Source organism: Microtus oregoni, unplaced genomic scaffold (assembly GCF_018167655.1).
Source record: "Microtus oregoni isolate MIOR12 unplaced genomic scaffold, Mior012 000000F_ref0000247, whole genome shotgun sequence".
NCBI lineage: Eukaryota > Metazoa > Chordata > Mammalia > Rodentia > Cricetidae > Microtus > Microtus oregoni.
Window position 1 is genome coordinate 45,738,632 of NW_024543059.1, and position 15,046 is coordinate 45,753,677.

A 15,046-nucleotide genomic window follows, 5' to 3' on the forward strand; every position below is an offset into this window, starting at 1 on the left:
AAGCTGGGTCCTGGGTTCTTAGAGATACAAGTGAGTCCTCAGCCCTCCCTCAGCAAGTGTTTATTCTGATAGAAGGTTGTAGACAGACACATCCATTATAGATGACAGTGTGCATGGGGGAGTAGCTGAGTGATAGGACCACCACTGGAGGTGGGATGAGTGGGCATTCACATTCAGCACAAGTGTCATGGGATGCTTTCATGCCAGATTCAATGCTGAACAGGTGTCACAGCCTAGCCTATGCATGATGAATGTTCTAGTACTATGACCCAGCATGGCTGATGGCCATAATTCCTGCTTTACACATCAGAATTCATGTTGAGTTGTTTACTAGGAAAGGTAATTACTGAGGGTCTGGAGAGGGCCAGGGTGGAAAACAACATGCCGGACATACACCGGTAGGCAGTTTACAGTGTTGCACTGAGCATCTTGGGCTGTTTTCACTCTGGCCTCATCTCTGTGATGTCTTCAAGGGCTGGGTGTGGGTCTCTCACAGGGCGGACTAAACTGAGTGATATATGCAACAGGGAGGATGAGCTTCTCTGACACTTTCCAGGATGTAGCAGCACAGGTGTCCTGTGTCATTTCTGGGTGTACATGGTACTTGTCTATGCATTCTTCTAACAGAGACTTTACTTCCTTTATACACCTCCTAACAGAAGGTAGGCCAAAGATGAGCACTGGCATTGCTGGGCAGGAATTCCCCTGGAATGCCTAACCCATTTTCAGCTAGACCTAACCCGCGGACGTTAGTAAGGAGTTGCCCAACTGCCCATTGCCCCATCACGTCACAAGGCACTAAACTTGCGTGCCTTTTCCACCTCTAACCCACTCCTTGAAGTTAGAGCCTTGTCAAAATCCATGAGGAACACAACACAGAGGAATAGGCATGGTTGGTGCAGACGAGGGAGAATATTCTGGTTACTTGTTGCTGAAACACAACAAACCAAGGCGAATCTTTTGTTCTAGAGTTGCTGTTACCTTTCAAGGTTTATGTTAAGTAAGGGACTTAGGAAGGATTATCTGAGTGACTGTGATATGGTATTAGTTTTGCATACAGCTGATAAGACTCCCCTAGAATGATGTCCTGGATCAATCTTCATGTCTTTAATGTTAATCTCTGGGCCTCTCTACATTGACTCAATTTTTTTTTTTTATAGTATACTGGCCTCAACATGACCTGAATCACTAAATGACAGAGGAAGACTTCAAGAACAAGCATTCAGATAAGCAATACTGATGCTCTGCTGCTTTTAGTGTGGCCTCAAACATCATGTTACTTCTGTTGTTATTCTACCCATTGAAACTAGGATAAAATCCTATTGAACTTGGAGAGAGTAGGGACAGACACACCTTTCAACAGGGTAGTCAGATTTACACTGTGTACATGTTGGGTGGGAGACAATATATTGAAAGTCTTTTGTAAATATACTATCTGGCCAAGGTAGTAGCACACCCTGTAATCCCAGTACTTGGGAGGTGGAAGCAGAAGACTCAAGATTTCATGGCCATCCTTTACTATAAAGTAAATCAGATTCTAGGCTAGATTCTATGAGGCCCAGTCTTAAAGAAACAGACAAAGCTGAAATAAACAAGAAACACATGGTTTAACATAATAAGAAATATTCATGTCTAGAGGGCCTCAGTGAGATAATGAGGGACACAGGTGGTTTGATAACCATAAAGAATAGACATCTGGTAGGTTAAGAGTTCCATAGGAAGATAGTAACATTGGATAAGCTTAGTGAAAGGAGTTAAAAACATGGGAACCAGAGTGAGGACAAAGAGGCACAGGAAATTCAGGAACCGTAAAAGAAATGACTAAAGAAAAAACTGGGTGGCGATGGCGCACGCCTTTAATCCCAGCACTTGGGAGGCAGAGGCAGGCGGATCTCTGGGAGTTCGAGGTCGGACCAGTCTACAGAGTGAGTTCTAGGACAGCTAGGGCCATTACAGAGAGAAACCCTGCTTTGAAAGACAGACAGAAATGTATCTGGTGGACAGGCAGTCAGGAAGGCAGGCCTTGAGTATATGTGGGCCTCCCAGAGCTTTCTACACAACTTTGATTTTCCTAGATTGTTTTAGAATAGGTGGCAAAACAACAGGAACTGATTTTCTCACCATGTTTGAGACCTGAATTTGGAAATCAAGGCACTGGCCAAGGGATGGCTAATTTTAGAAACTCCCAAGAAAGTTTTTCTAGCTTCTGTTGCTGACAATCCCATGGCTTGGAGATAGGTCACCAAAACCGCTGCCTCCATAGTCCCATCTTTCAAAATTCTTGAGTCTTCATGACTTTCTCAAAGAATGATACTCATCAGATTTAGGACCAAGTCTGGCCACGTATGTCTGCACCTAAGTTACCTCTACAAAGAAGCCATGCCCACAAGGCCACACCCCGAGGTTCTGGAAGAATCGAAGTTACGGAGGAGCATCACTCACACCAGCACTGGGGAGGCGCTAGCATGGGCTCATGAACATTCTGAGATCTTGTATCTCTTAGCACCCTGAAGGTGATGGTCTCCAGGTCCCTGAGACTGGACATGGTTGTGAGAATCCACTGAAAGGCCTTGGAAGTCAAAAGTGGTCACTTTGTCTGCCAGCCACCATGCTATGGACAAGTCCAGGATCCGTATCCTTCCTAGACACAGATGAAAAATGTTTTTGACATTTAAAAATATTATTATCCATCCAGGTGTAGTAGTGCACACTTTTAATCCCAGTACTTGTGCGGCAGAGGTAGGCGGATCTCAGTGAGTTAGTCTGTAGAGTGAGTTCCAGGACAGCCTGAAGTACATAGTGTGACCCTGTCTGAAAAAAAAAAATGGTATCCCACAATAAACAGAGAAACCATTGATGTAATTTCCAACAAACTTTCCTGTGGTCTAGAAACTTTGTACCATTACCTATAGAAGGTTTACCTCACATCATTAATCAGCATTTCTTCATGCAAGGAAACATTTGTGCTTCTTCCTACAAGTTCATTAATACTTCTCTCACATATAATTATTTATATGTTTAATCAAGCAATGCATAGCTGTACTCTTTTTAAACTATGACCTATGGCTTGTATAGTTAGGGTTGTGTATGTATTGTGTGTAGTTACCCATGGAATGTATGTGTGTATGTGTGTGCCTCTGGTATCCAGAAGACAAAGAATTTACCAACTGAATGTGATATCTCCCTAGTCCTACTTAGGTCTGTGATAAAATATTTTTTCATGAAAATCAAGAATATTTTGATGAGGGCTATGGATGAGGAACTGACTACAATAAATCCTTTTATATGATCAGGTGTCTTGAGGAAGACTGTCTGTACGAGCACTTGAGTCTACTGAAATACATGATTTTGAAGGACTCTCTACATTCGCAACACGAATAATGTCTCTTCCCAGTACGGTGTGGCTAGTGCACCAATAGCATCCCACAGCTTCAGTAATGGGAGTATGTGTGACCTTGACGATACCCCTTTAGCAGATTCCCCATAGACAGAGTGTCACTACAGTTTCTCTGCACTGTGAGTTTGCTCATAGGTGGTCACTTGTGAGTTCTGCAGGAATCCCTTTTCACCTTTGTTATGGACAAAAGGTCTATCCTTACTGTGAATTTTACAGTGTCTATAGAAAGAAGACTTATCACTGAAGGCCCGCCCACATTCAGCACACACATATGGCTTCTCGCCTGTGTGAATTCGTTGATGCTCTTTGAGGTTGGCTTTAGAAGACATGGCTTTCCCACAGTCGCTGCATATGTAGGGTTTTTCTCCAGTATGAATTCTCTGATGTGTGCTGAGAACTGACCTATCATTGAAGGCCTTCCCACACTCAGAACACACGTAAGGTTTCTCCCCGGTGTGAATTCGATGATGCACCTTCAGGTGGGATGCTCTCCGGAAGGACTTCCCACAGTCAGAGCACTTGTACGGCTTCTCACCAGTGTGAGTCTGCTGATGCATTTGCAGGTGAGAGTTTCTTCTGAAGGATTTTCCACAGTCATCACATTTGAAAGGTCTCTCACCAGTGTGAATTCGATGGTGCACATGGAGATGTGATTTCACACTGTACGATTTCCCACAGTCATGGCATTTGTAAGGCTTCTCCCCTGTGTGGACTCGACAGTGCTTCTTCAGATCGGAAGCATAAAGAAACAACTTCCCACAGTCACCGCATGGGTAACATTTGTCCCCAGTGTGAATTCTCTGATGTGTGATAAGAACTGACTTCTGGCTGAAGGCCATTCCACAGTCAGAACACACAAAAGATCTACCATCCGTGTGAATCTGATGATGTACCTTCAGTTGGGATATTTTCCTGAATGACTCCCCACAGTCAAAGCATTTGTAAGGCCCCTCACTGGTGTGGATTCGATGATGGGCAAGCAGGTTAGACTTAATACTGAAAGATTTCCCACAGTCGGGGCATTCATAAGGCTTTTCCCCTGTGTGAAACCGACAATGCTTTGTCAGATCTGATGCACAAACAAACATTTTCCCACAGTCACTGCACGTGTAAGGCTTCTCCCCAGTGTGGATTCTCTGATGGATGGTGAGGACTGACTTTTGGCTGAAGGCTTTCCCACACTCAGAACATGCGTAGGGTTTCTCACCAGTGTGTGTTCGAAGGTGCACCTTTAGGTGGGATGTATAGCTGAATGACTTCCCACACACGTGGCATTCATACCGTTTCTCCTTTGTGTGGACTTCCCGGTGCACGTGCAGGCTGGACATACCCCTCAGGGATTTTGCACAGTCAGGACATTCATAAGGTGTCTCTTCTCTATGAGTTTCTGGATGGGAGACCAATTGAGACTTGTGGAGAAAGGTCTTCCCACATGTGTGACAGATGAAAGATGTCTCCATATTGTTGGTTATTTGTTGTTGACAGAAAGCCGACTCATCAGTGAGGACTTTCCCGCATCCAGGATATTCAACTGCTTTGTCTTGGAAAGGAATCCCATGCTCTGTAAGTGGTGGATTGGGAGAAAGACTGTTTCCAAGCTGACTGTCATTGTATGATCTCTCTCTCTGAAGAGGTACTGTACACACACAGTTAGAAGAGCCTTGCGTTAAAAACTGATGAGATCCAATAACGTCACTAGCCTGTTTTGTGGCATTGCTTTGATCGTCATTATATGCTTCAAGGTTAGGTTTCAACCTTTTTGCAAATGAGAAACACCTTAGAGGTGCACATTTTGTAGAAACGAGGTGGCGTCCCGAGAGAAGAGATTCTCCAGCTTCTCCAGAGTCCCCATCACTGTCTGTGTTCAGTGGCTTCTGGTTTCGGCAAGCACCAGGGCTGACGGGTGGGACCTGGCTTTGCTGATGTGTCTTCACAACACTGCTGCCGTCCTGCCACAGTCTCTCCAGAACGGTACAATATGAACCATGTCCTGGGATTTCACTGGGTGCATCATTCAGAAATGACGCTTTCACAAAAACTGGTTGATGTGGTGTATCAAGCTGCAGTTCACCTGGAGAGAAGAGAAAGCGATGAACAGGCACAGTGGACAGGACGGAGGGGCGACCACATGGAACTGAATCTGAACACTGAGCAATCTGAGTCAGGCAGTAGTCATGCTCATCACGTGGATGACCACGGTAAGATAACTATGATACCCTTATTACATACCAAACTTCATGAATACAGCACCCATGTGTACTAGGCAACCTTGTATGCACTGGACGCACGAACTCAATCCCCAAAATAGCCACATCTACTCTCTTGTTTTATATGTGAGAAATTGGGAGCTATAGTAAGTGAGCAAAATCACTTAGCTGATTTGTGGGAAGAAGATTTGGTTTGGGCAAAGATACCCAGCTCAACATATAAGAGCCCTAGCCATACAGATGTAGTAAATAGGAAGGATTTTGACAAGGCATTGGCGGCAGACAGCTAAGACCTAAAGAACAGGCTGCCGAGAAGACTTCATTAGCTCTGGAGAAATACATATTCATGTCCTTTTCTCATCTGGTTTTTGGTTAGGTTTCTTTTTCTTTATTATGGTAGTGAGGATTAAAGCAGAGCCTCACCCATGCTAAACACAAGTATTCCACCCTGAGCAATAAACCTACACCTTCAAATAGTTATTCTTTATTATAATAAAAAAAATACACACATACATATATGCACAGAGAAGGTAGGGCTGGACAGATGGTTCAGTGGTTAAGAACACTTGTTGATGACCCAGATTTGGTTCCCAGCACCCACATGGCAACTGAATTACCACTACAGTTCCAAGGAATCTGACACCTTCTGGTTTCCACAGGCACTGCACAACACACGGTGCATAAACAGATAGGAAGGTGAAATACCCGTGCCCATACAATCTTAATATATGCCCACACCCGCATTTACACTGTGTGTGTGTGTGCGTGCGCACTTGCAGGTGCTGCACACACCATGGCGTGTATGTGGAGGTCAAAGGACAGCTCGTGGGAGTCGGCCTTGCCTTTTACCATGCAGGCTCCACGAATCAAACTCACTACTGGCAGCACAAAACAACACATGGCAATATCCAAAGAGGATATTTTATCAAGATAAAAGGGAAAAAATTCATAAAAGACTTGGTATCCCACTATGTTTGGAAAAGAGAAATACGGAAAGTAGGCCCACCCTGGATCCCCGGCCAGCTGTGCTCACCCACTGCCAAGAGGTGGCTGTAGATCTCCAGCATCACGTCCTGGTACAGGCGTCGCTGGGCGGAGTCCAGGTGCTGCCACTCTTCCTGGCTGAAGTCCACAGTCACATCCTCAAAGGACACCAATCTCTATAATAATTTACTCATTGTGAATTATCACTGACAAATAAGACATGTGTTTCCAGTGACCCCTTCCTTCCAGGTTAAACTTTAAGTGTTCCACAAAATACCTATTTCCCCTTGTATTTTGGGACATAAAGAAAAATATATAAAAAAAAATAACTGGCCACAAATTAAATAGTATCATTCCCTCCCTAGGAGGCCAGAAATGGATTCTTTTTCATTCTCTACCAAAGATTAAACAGCACGACAGTTATTAAGCCCCACTGGACCTGTACTTGTCTATAGCTGTCTTGGGTTCCGAGATTTAACACTGTGTATGAGTTTGTACTCTCAGAGAAACTCAGTCTTGCAAATTTGCAGGCATAAAGACCCATATATAAGGCTATAAAGGAACACTTTTAGAAATATATACAAAGCAAACTTGTGGTGCCTGCACCACCTGGAACTGTGGTTGCGCAAGGGTCTGGGGATTAAAGAACACACAGAGACTTGGGTCACTCTTGAAGCAAGAATGCCGATTTTATTATGTTCCCAGATAGTTTATATAGTGCTCTCCTTGAATAATGGCCAAGCCCTAGCTCTGGGGAATTTCCACTGCAAGTCCATCAGAAACTACTTCCTTGTTATCAGGAACTCATGAGGGTTCTGTGCTCAGAGCAGCTGCAAGCATAGAAAAACGAGTTGTTTACTCCAGCAGGCAAGAGGTCATACAAAGTTCAGGGTCTGAGGGTCTGCAGCTCCCAACACAAACTGCTGGAAAGGGCAAATTAGGCACACAGCTGGAAATGGCTGTCATGCTAATCACAGTACAGCAGCATGAACTGGAAGTGAAAAGTATGAATTGAATATAGAGAACACTTATTCTAGAAGAGAACTAGAACGAGCAAAAGCCACGGTTTCAGGGAGGAGGAGGAGGAGACAGTAACATCCATAATGTCTGAAAAGTGGCTGTCACCCAGAGACACACAGGGAGGTACTCTGGGGTGGGTCAGAGGTGGGTGAAAAGGGTTTGGGCTTTTCAATTTAGAGTCATGGACTGTCACTTAAATAATTAACTGCAGGGAATACAGATCTTCCCATTTATCAGGCTGGTCTTCCTATTGCACCCAATCTGTGTCATTCTGATGTGGTGCTGGAAGGGTCTGCCGTCAGCAGCCCTGAAGATGCAGAAGCAGCCAGAAGGGCGGGCACCGCGGCACCACCACTCCTCCTCCTCCACCATGGCTGCTGCGCCACAGCCACACAGAGAAGCACTGCAGAGCTACACGAAGTAGGATTTGGGGCTGATGACCCCTGAACCCAGTGACTTTAGTATCACAGAAGAGGTGTCACCAGCATGATATGAACCTGGCAGGATACAATAGTGCAGGCATGTTTCCTCTGTGAAATGTTCTTACAAGAATAAAATAAAATTGGAGTCTGATCCTTCTCCAGACAGCAATCTCCAATGCAGATAAAATGGCAGCCACAAGTCATCTCAAAATTTCCAGTAGCCATATTAACTACAAACAGATGGAATCATCTTAACAGCATACTTAACTTAGCTCAACATATCTGAATTACTATTTTAAAATGCTCAGGTTTAGGCTAAAGAAAGGGCTCAGCAGATAAGAGTGCTGGCTTCCAGGGATCTGGGTTCAGTTCCCAACACTCACATTGTAGCTTACAACTAGCTAGAACTCCAGTTCTAGGATCCGATGCCCTCTTTTGGCCACCATGGGTACTTATTGTACGCACATAGGAACACAGGTATACAAGCAGGCAAAACATTCATACACACAAAATAATATAATTAAAAAAAATTAAGGTACTGAGCTTTGAGAAGCCAATGTGTAACTATGAAGTGGGAGAGAAAGTCAAAGGCTCAGGGATCTGAATACATGTGGTGTGAAGACCACGCTGCTAGGTGTTAGTTTGGAATTGAAACATTCCCTCCTGCAGGAAGGGAGGTTCATGACACCATTCCTTCATGTTATATAAATGTGTAAGCTGGGCAGACAGTGGGGAAGGAGGTGACAGGTGGTGATGGCGCGGCTGTCTAAGTGCCCCGTGCCTCTGAAGGCTGCACTTCATACAGCCACCATGATTAATAAACACAAAAAACTCTCTGGTTTACCAAGCTAAGCTAGACTTGGATTTACCTACTTTTTTGTTTTGTCAGTCCTCTGGGTTGAACAGAAATAGACTCACCAGGAAGTCATAGATGGGCAGATAAACCTAACCCTAAGAAGTAGCCCAGTGAGCATCCAATGACAAGATGAAGGAATGATGAGGTTTCATCCTCCGAGTTTCAGTCTCCGGGACAGGAACCCAATCTGCTGCTTTTACCTTCTGCAATCTAGCTGTGAAAAGCGGAACCTGGGGCATCTCTCCTCACCTCACACAATCCATTCTGCTCTTCTGCTCCTAACCTCTGGGGCATCTGGCAGAAACTCGTGTCAGTAGGCATGTTCTTTGCGGCTTCTACTCTTGGTCTGCCTCTGATTTTCTCAGGATTCTGAAGATACTTCGGCATGTGGGGGATCCACGTAGAGTTGCGGTGCAGTGATCAGCCTCACCTAGAGGTTTGGAAAGATACCAGAAAACCCCGGAAAGTTCATGACCATATCATCACTCACCCAACATTTGCCCAGAGCAAAAAAAGCCCAGAAATGTCCAGTTCTTCCCTCACCTCTTAACTGTGACCACAGAAAGGTATTAAGGAAGGTGATGTAAAGCAAAGATGAGGTGTTGCCACTGACAGTGGGAATTTGATGCAGGATGAAGCTCTTCAGCTGGGCAGTTCACAAGATGAAGAAATATCAGCTAGTTATCAGCTTATTTCCCAAACCCTCTTCCAGCTGTATGCCAGAGGCACTCCTACACTTGGTGTTTTAAGAGGAGGCAAATGAAGCTGTGCTATATTCCTTAATATGACCCAAGGTCATCAAATAGAAGAGAAGGGGATCGGTATATATCTGACTTAAACAAAAATGGCACAGTGCCCCAGTTTGTGTTTTCTTGTTTCTAGACACTATTCAAACTTAGTGATGCAGCGCACAGCCTGTTCTCCTCTGGTATATCTCTGTAGTTATGTCCACAACTCCCTCCTAGAGCAAAGAATGTATAGGCATATACAGAGACCAGGACCTCTATTTTGAAAGCCTACCCTTTCCTTCTTTTAATTTTGCCCCATTTTATTTGAGCCAGTGTGCTATTGTGCAGCACAGGCTGACAGAGAACTCACTGTATACTCCAGGATGGCCTTGAGGTCAGTGACTGCTCCATCAGCTTGTCACATACAGGTACCAACAGCCCTCTGGCTGATGATGCATGTCTTTCCTGATGCAGCCACTCAGACCAATGCCTTTCAGTGACCTCCAAAGACTGGCCACAGGACTGCTTCCCAGCCACCGACATGCCCCAGGACACTGAAATTATGGCCACCTTGATAGGCAATAATTTCCCCTCAGAGTGTTATTTCTTTTTTCCTTTTTTCCTTTCTTTCTTTTTTTTTTTTTTTTTTTTTTTTTTTTGGTTTTTTGAGACAGGGTTTCTCTGTAGCTTTGGAGCTTGTCCTGGACCTAGTTCTTGTAGACCGAGCTGGCCTCGAACTCACAAAGATCTGCCTGTCTCTGACTCCCGAGTGCTGGGATTAAAGGCATGCGACACCACTGCCCGGCCAGAGTGTTATTTCTTTGTTTCCACATAACCACAAAAAACTCATAACACAGGGGTTCAAATAACAGACCCCAGGATGGAAGCAACATTGATGTTGTTTTCTTTCTTTTTGAGGTAGGGTCTCATGTAGTCCTGGCTGGCCTTGAACTTGCTATATAACAGAGGTTGCTTTTGATATCCAGATCATCGCGCCTCATCCTGCAGTGCAGGGAATGCATGTGGGCTCCACCAAGCCTGGCTTGGAAGCAACACTGAAATAAACTAGGAGAAGCTACTTCTGTCATCCATCCCTGGAGGCCGGCTACGCAGGAACAGCTCACACTTCGAAGGGTGGAGAAACAATTTATTCTGGAGCCAAGTGTTCCAATGGCCTGACAGTGCAGATTCAGGTTGTCCAAATACCACGTTCCATGGCATTTTTGTAGTAAGAGAACAGAATGAAGCCATAAACCAAAGCACTTCTAAAGTACATTGGTGTGAGCCAAAAGATACCTTGGGGCAATGGTGCTCAGTATGTGGATGGCAACCCCCTTGGGGTTTGCATATCATATACTTAACATCATGATTCATAACAGTAGCAAAATTAGTTATGAAGCGGCAGTGAAATAATTTTATGGCTGGGGGTCACCACAACATGAGGAACTGTATTGAAGGTCACAGCATCAGGAAGGTTGAGAACTTTAGAGGGTAAAGGTGCTTGCCAACAAGGCTGACAACATGAGTGTGACGCCTGGGGCGCACCTGGCAGAAGAAAGAACTAATTTCTGATAGTTGTCCTCTGACCTATGCATGTACAGGGTCCTACATTGTGCCCACACAACACACAGACACACACACACACAGACACACACACACAGACACACACACAGAGAGACACACACACAGACACACACACACACACATACATAGACACACACAGACACATACACAGACACACACACACACAGACACACACACACACACACACACACACACAGATAACAAAGACCCTGTCTCAAAAAGTCAGATAGAGAGGCCTTGAGGAAAAGACTGGATGTTATCCTCTGGCTTCCATGCTCACCTGTACACATTTACGTAACCACAGTCAAATAAACACATGCATAACACACACACCAAAACAATGACAAAAAAATGGTGGCACCGTCAGAGAGGCAGGTTACAGTAAGGTGGGAGAATCTCTATACCAGGCCTCACATGCTCTCCAATGGCATTCCTAGTTTTTCAGGTGTTGAAAACTAGTGGGCTGGTGAGGTAAAAGCCATCGGTGGATATTGACTAACTGTTGAGGGGACAGAAGACAGCTAAAGACAGCCAGACTGCATATTGTAATATACACCCTCTCTACAGCCTCTCTAGGACTTCCCAGTTCATCAGCCATGAAGGACCTTCATTCAGCACAGGTGCAGTTTAAACCAAACTTCAGTTGTAGACCTACAACCCCAGCACTCCAGAGGCAGGGGCCGCACAACCACAGCTGACTCAGACTAGTCTACAAACTGAGTCGCAGGCTAGCCTGGGGTACATAGGATACCCCAGTGAAAGGAAGGAAGGAAAAGAAACGGGGCTCACGGTTAAGAGCGACTGTTGCTCTTGCAGATGTCTCGGGTCAGCACCTATGTGTGGAGCACAACCCCCTGTAACCCTACTTCCAGGGGAACAGACTTGGCATACACTTGGAACACACAGGACAGCAGTGTGCCACCACAGCCTGGCTCTCAACGTGTAGTGATCCTCTCCTCTGCTTCTACAGCGCTCAGAAAGACTGCAGGACAGCAGTGTGCCACCACAGCCTGCTTGGCTACTGTAACACACAACTACCATTTCTAAACCTAGACTCCAAATCAGAACACCAGAGACAGACATGGGGTCATTTTACTTCTTTTCTGCTTAATGTAACCATCTTCTGCTTTTTTTTTTCCCTTAATTTTTTTTTTTTAAAGAAGCCGGTGTCTTAGTTAGGGTTTCTATTGCTGTAAAGAGACACCATGACCACAGCAACTCTTTCTTATTGATGAAAACATTTAATGGAGGTGGCTGCTTACAGTTCAGTGGTTTAGTCCATTATCATCATGGTGGGGAGGATGGTAGTATAGTGTGCAGGCAGACATGGTGCTGGCTACATTTTGATCAGAAGGCAACAGGAAGTGGTCTCAGTGTCACATGGAGGGAAGCTTGAGCATAAAGAAAAAAAAAAAAGACCTCAAAGCCCATCTCTACAGTGACACACTTCCTTCAAGACCACATCTACTCCAAGAAAGCCACACCTCTTAATAGTGACACTGCTTTGGGGTCATTTTCTTTTAAACCACCACATGGGGATTAGTTGGAAAAAGTAGTTTACGGGGTGGAGGGGGGAGCTTGGAGAAAAAAATTTAAAAGCTTTATTCTTTTTATTCAAAAAATGTAAAATTGTGCACGCACGCGTGCATGCGCATGTCTCTGTGTGTGTTGTCTGTCTACGCATCTGTGCATCGAATCAAGCAGTGCTCTGGAGGCCAGAGGAGAGCGCCACAGCCCCTGGAACTGTTCCAGCAGTTCAAAGGCACCGCGTGAACACAGGCAACCCTTCTGTGCTCTTCGTCCTCTCCGGTCTCTTCAATAGGTTTACTAGATGAGGCTGCAGAAACCCAGGCTTCTGCCCCCAAACCTCTTTACAGCACCAATCGGCTGAACTGTTAGTCACCTGTTCTTACCATATCCACAGTCCCAAGCACAGGCCAAACCTCCGATCAGGCCTCACATCTGCAAAGGATCCCAATAGTTATGTAAATGGACAATAGGAATTGAATTAGGATTAGTTTTTTTTTAAATCCTTTTTTTAAAAAAAAAAAAAAAGAAAACAACTCCACCTCTATAAAGGAAATATAATACGGGGAAAGGAAATGCCCTGAACACCTGTCTCTGGGGCCAGCAAGGCCAGCACCAAGGCTCTGTCCCAGCTCAGGTGACATCAGACATACCTTCGGGGATCTCCCTTCTCTCGTGCAGCTCCCTCTATTGTCAACACTGCTTAGCAAACACAGATGGAGGAAACTGTGTACCCACTTTGGACCAAAAGGTTAAAAAAAAAATCATTTTCCCGTTTTCACCTACTCTTTGGAGTTTTTCTCCTCTCGCAGGCCAGTGTTTGACCAGGAGCCCGGCTCCAGTTTCCAGCTACTCAAACACTAGCAGCCCAGAAGGCAGCGCGGTTGCCTCAAAGCAGGGCACCCGGGCCCCACGGCTCCATCGCTGCCTGAGCAACCCTCTCGCCGGGCTCCTATGGCAATCACCGCATCAAGCTCGCCCTGAAGCTCCCGGCTCCCACCCAGGATCGGCTCCTGCAGCGCACACTCACTGAGTCCTGCCACGACAATTTTCACGGACGACCGTGAGAATTCCCACAGGAGAGCACACTGGGAAGTGACAAAATACAGAGGACGCGGAAACCGCAGGCACTGAACGAAACCGAATCGAACGGCCCCCACCTTACCCACGCATCCCCCTGCAGCCTCCGCAGCCTTCGCTCGGCACAAACCAGCGCTCGGCAGCACAGCGACCGCCCTGCCCCGCAGGCACTCACCTCACTGCACCGCACAGAGCTGTGCGCACGGCCCTCCGGGCCGCGACTTCCGCCCGCAGCCACCCACGATACCAAGAGTTCGGACTCCAAACACCCACGCTGTCCTGGCAACGATAGCTGAAGCGAACTACCTAAAGATCTGAGCCGATGTGACGATTCTTGGCCACTTCCGATTTGAATAATGGTTCCTTCAGCCCATTACCACATCCCCCATCGTGGATGATGCGCATGCGCACCACCACTAGGGAGGTCAATCTTGCCAGTACTTACTATGGCTCATCTGGTGGTTTCTGTGCTTTCAGAAAGTGTCACCCACACTCCAGTGACAGGGAAGCCACTGTCATAGCGCATCAGTTCCACATAGCCAGGCGAATGTGATACAATGAAAGTCCAGGTCTGTCTCACACTGTCAGGGGTTTGCGTTACTACTTGTACGCTTATCTTTTTCTAAGAGACTGTGATACTACATGTTGCTAAAAGTACCCTTCCCCTGTATCCGATTTACTTTATTAGATTTATTCTATGTATTTTTGCCTGCACGTTGAGCTCACAGCATCCAGGACATCTGCAGGAGCAACACGTTCCCTTTTACCACGGAGCCATCTCTCCTTTTCTTCACATTTTCTCTTTATTATAACCAGAACTTAAAAGGGTTCTTGTTTTTGAGATGGTCTCATTATGTTGGCCTGACTGGCTTGGAACTGGCCAAGTAGTTCATTCTGGCCTTGAACTCTCAGACATTCGGAGCCTGTTTCCTGAGTCCTAGGATTAAAGGTGTGTGTCATCACACACACCCTTTCTGATCTCTCAGAGGTTGGAAACTGTGGGGTTATTAGGAACAGGAAGTGAAGCCATGTGGAATATTAAAGGTGAGACTTTGAGATGAACCCTCATGTACTTCACACTGGGGAGTACTTCATACTGGGGGCACCTCGTGTTTCCCAGAGGATAGTCACCCGCTTTTCTTAGGTTACATACCAGAAACAGTGTAGATCTAGGCGGACAGTGGAAACAGTGGTGGATGGAGAGAGACCAGCCAGTGGGTACAGCAGCTAGCTCTGTAGTG

The 15,046-nt window shown here is 45.7% G+C and overlaps 1 protein-coding gene across 3 annotated transcripts; it reads right to left on the minus strand.

The window, feature by feature from the left end:
• Nucleotides 1-1,606: 1,606 nt before the first annotated feature.
• LOC121453123 (zinc finger protein 260-like) lies at nt 1,607-14,173 on the minus strand. Of its 3 annotated transcripts, none has more exons than XM_041659635.1 (4): nt 13,981-14,173; nt 9,136-9,316; nt 6,638-6,764; nt 1,607-5,468 (listed from the first exon to the last, which is right to left on the minus strand). In XM_041659635.1, exons 2-4 carry the CDS (start codon nt 9,271-9,273, stop codon nt 3,499-3,501), a joined length of 2,235 nt encoding a protein of 744 aa, XP_041515569.1. In that variant the 5' UTR covers nt 9,274-9,316; nt 13,981-14,173; the 3' UTR covers nt 1,607-3,498. The 3 variants fall into 3 exon arrangements, with proteins under 3 accessions (XP_041515569.1, XP_041515576.1, XP_041515583.1); XM_041659642.1 differs by lacking the exon at nt 13,981-14,173 and adding an exon at nt 13,512-13,952; XM_041659649.1 differs by lacking the exon at nt 13,981-14,173 and adding an exon at nt 9,430-10,230.
• Nucleotides 14,174-15,046: the final 873 nt, after the last annotated feature.

Bases quoted from the DNA above. Each gene is read 5' to 3' on its own strand.
- LOC121453123 (XM_041659635.1), bottom strand. From the start codon at position 9,273: ATGCCGAAGTATCTTCAGAATCCTGAGAAAATCAGAGGCAGACCAAGA. The intron at 6,765-9,135 runs GTGAGGAGAGAT...AAATTATTATAG, and splicing joins AGCAGAATGGATTGTGTGAG to AGATTGGTGTCCTTTGAGGA. The intron at 5,469-6,637 runs GTGAGCACAGCT...TCTTCTCTCCAG, and splicing joins CAGCCACCTCTTGGCAGTGG to GTGAACTGCAGCTTGATACA.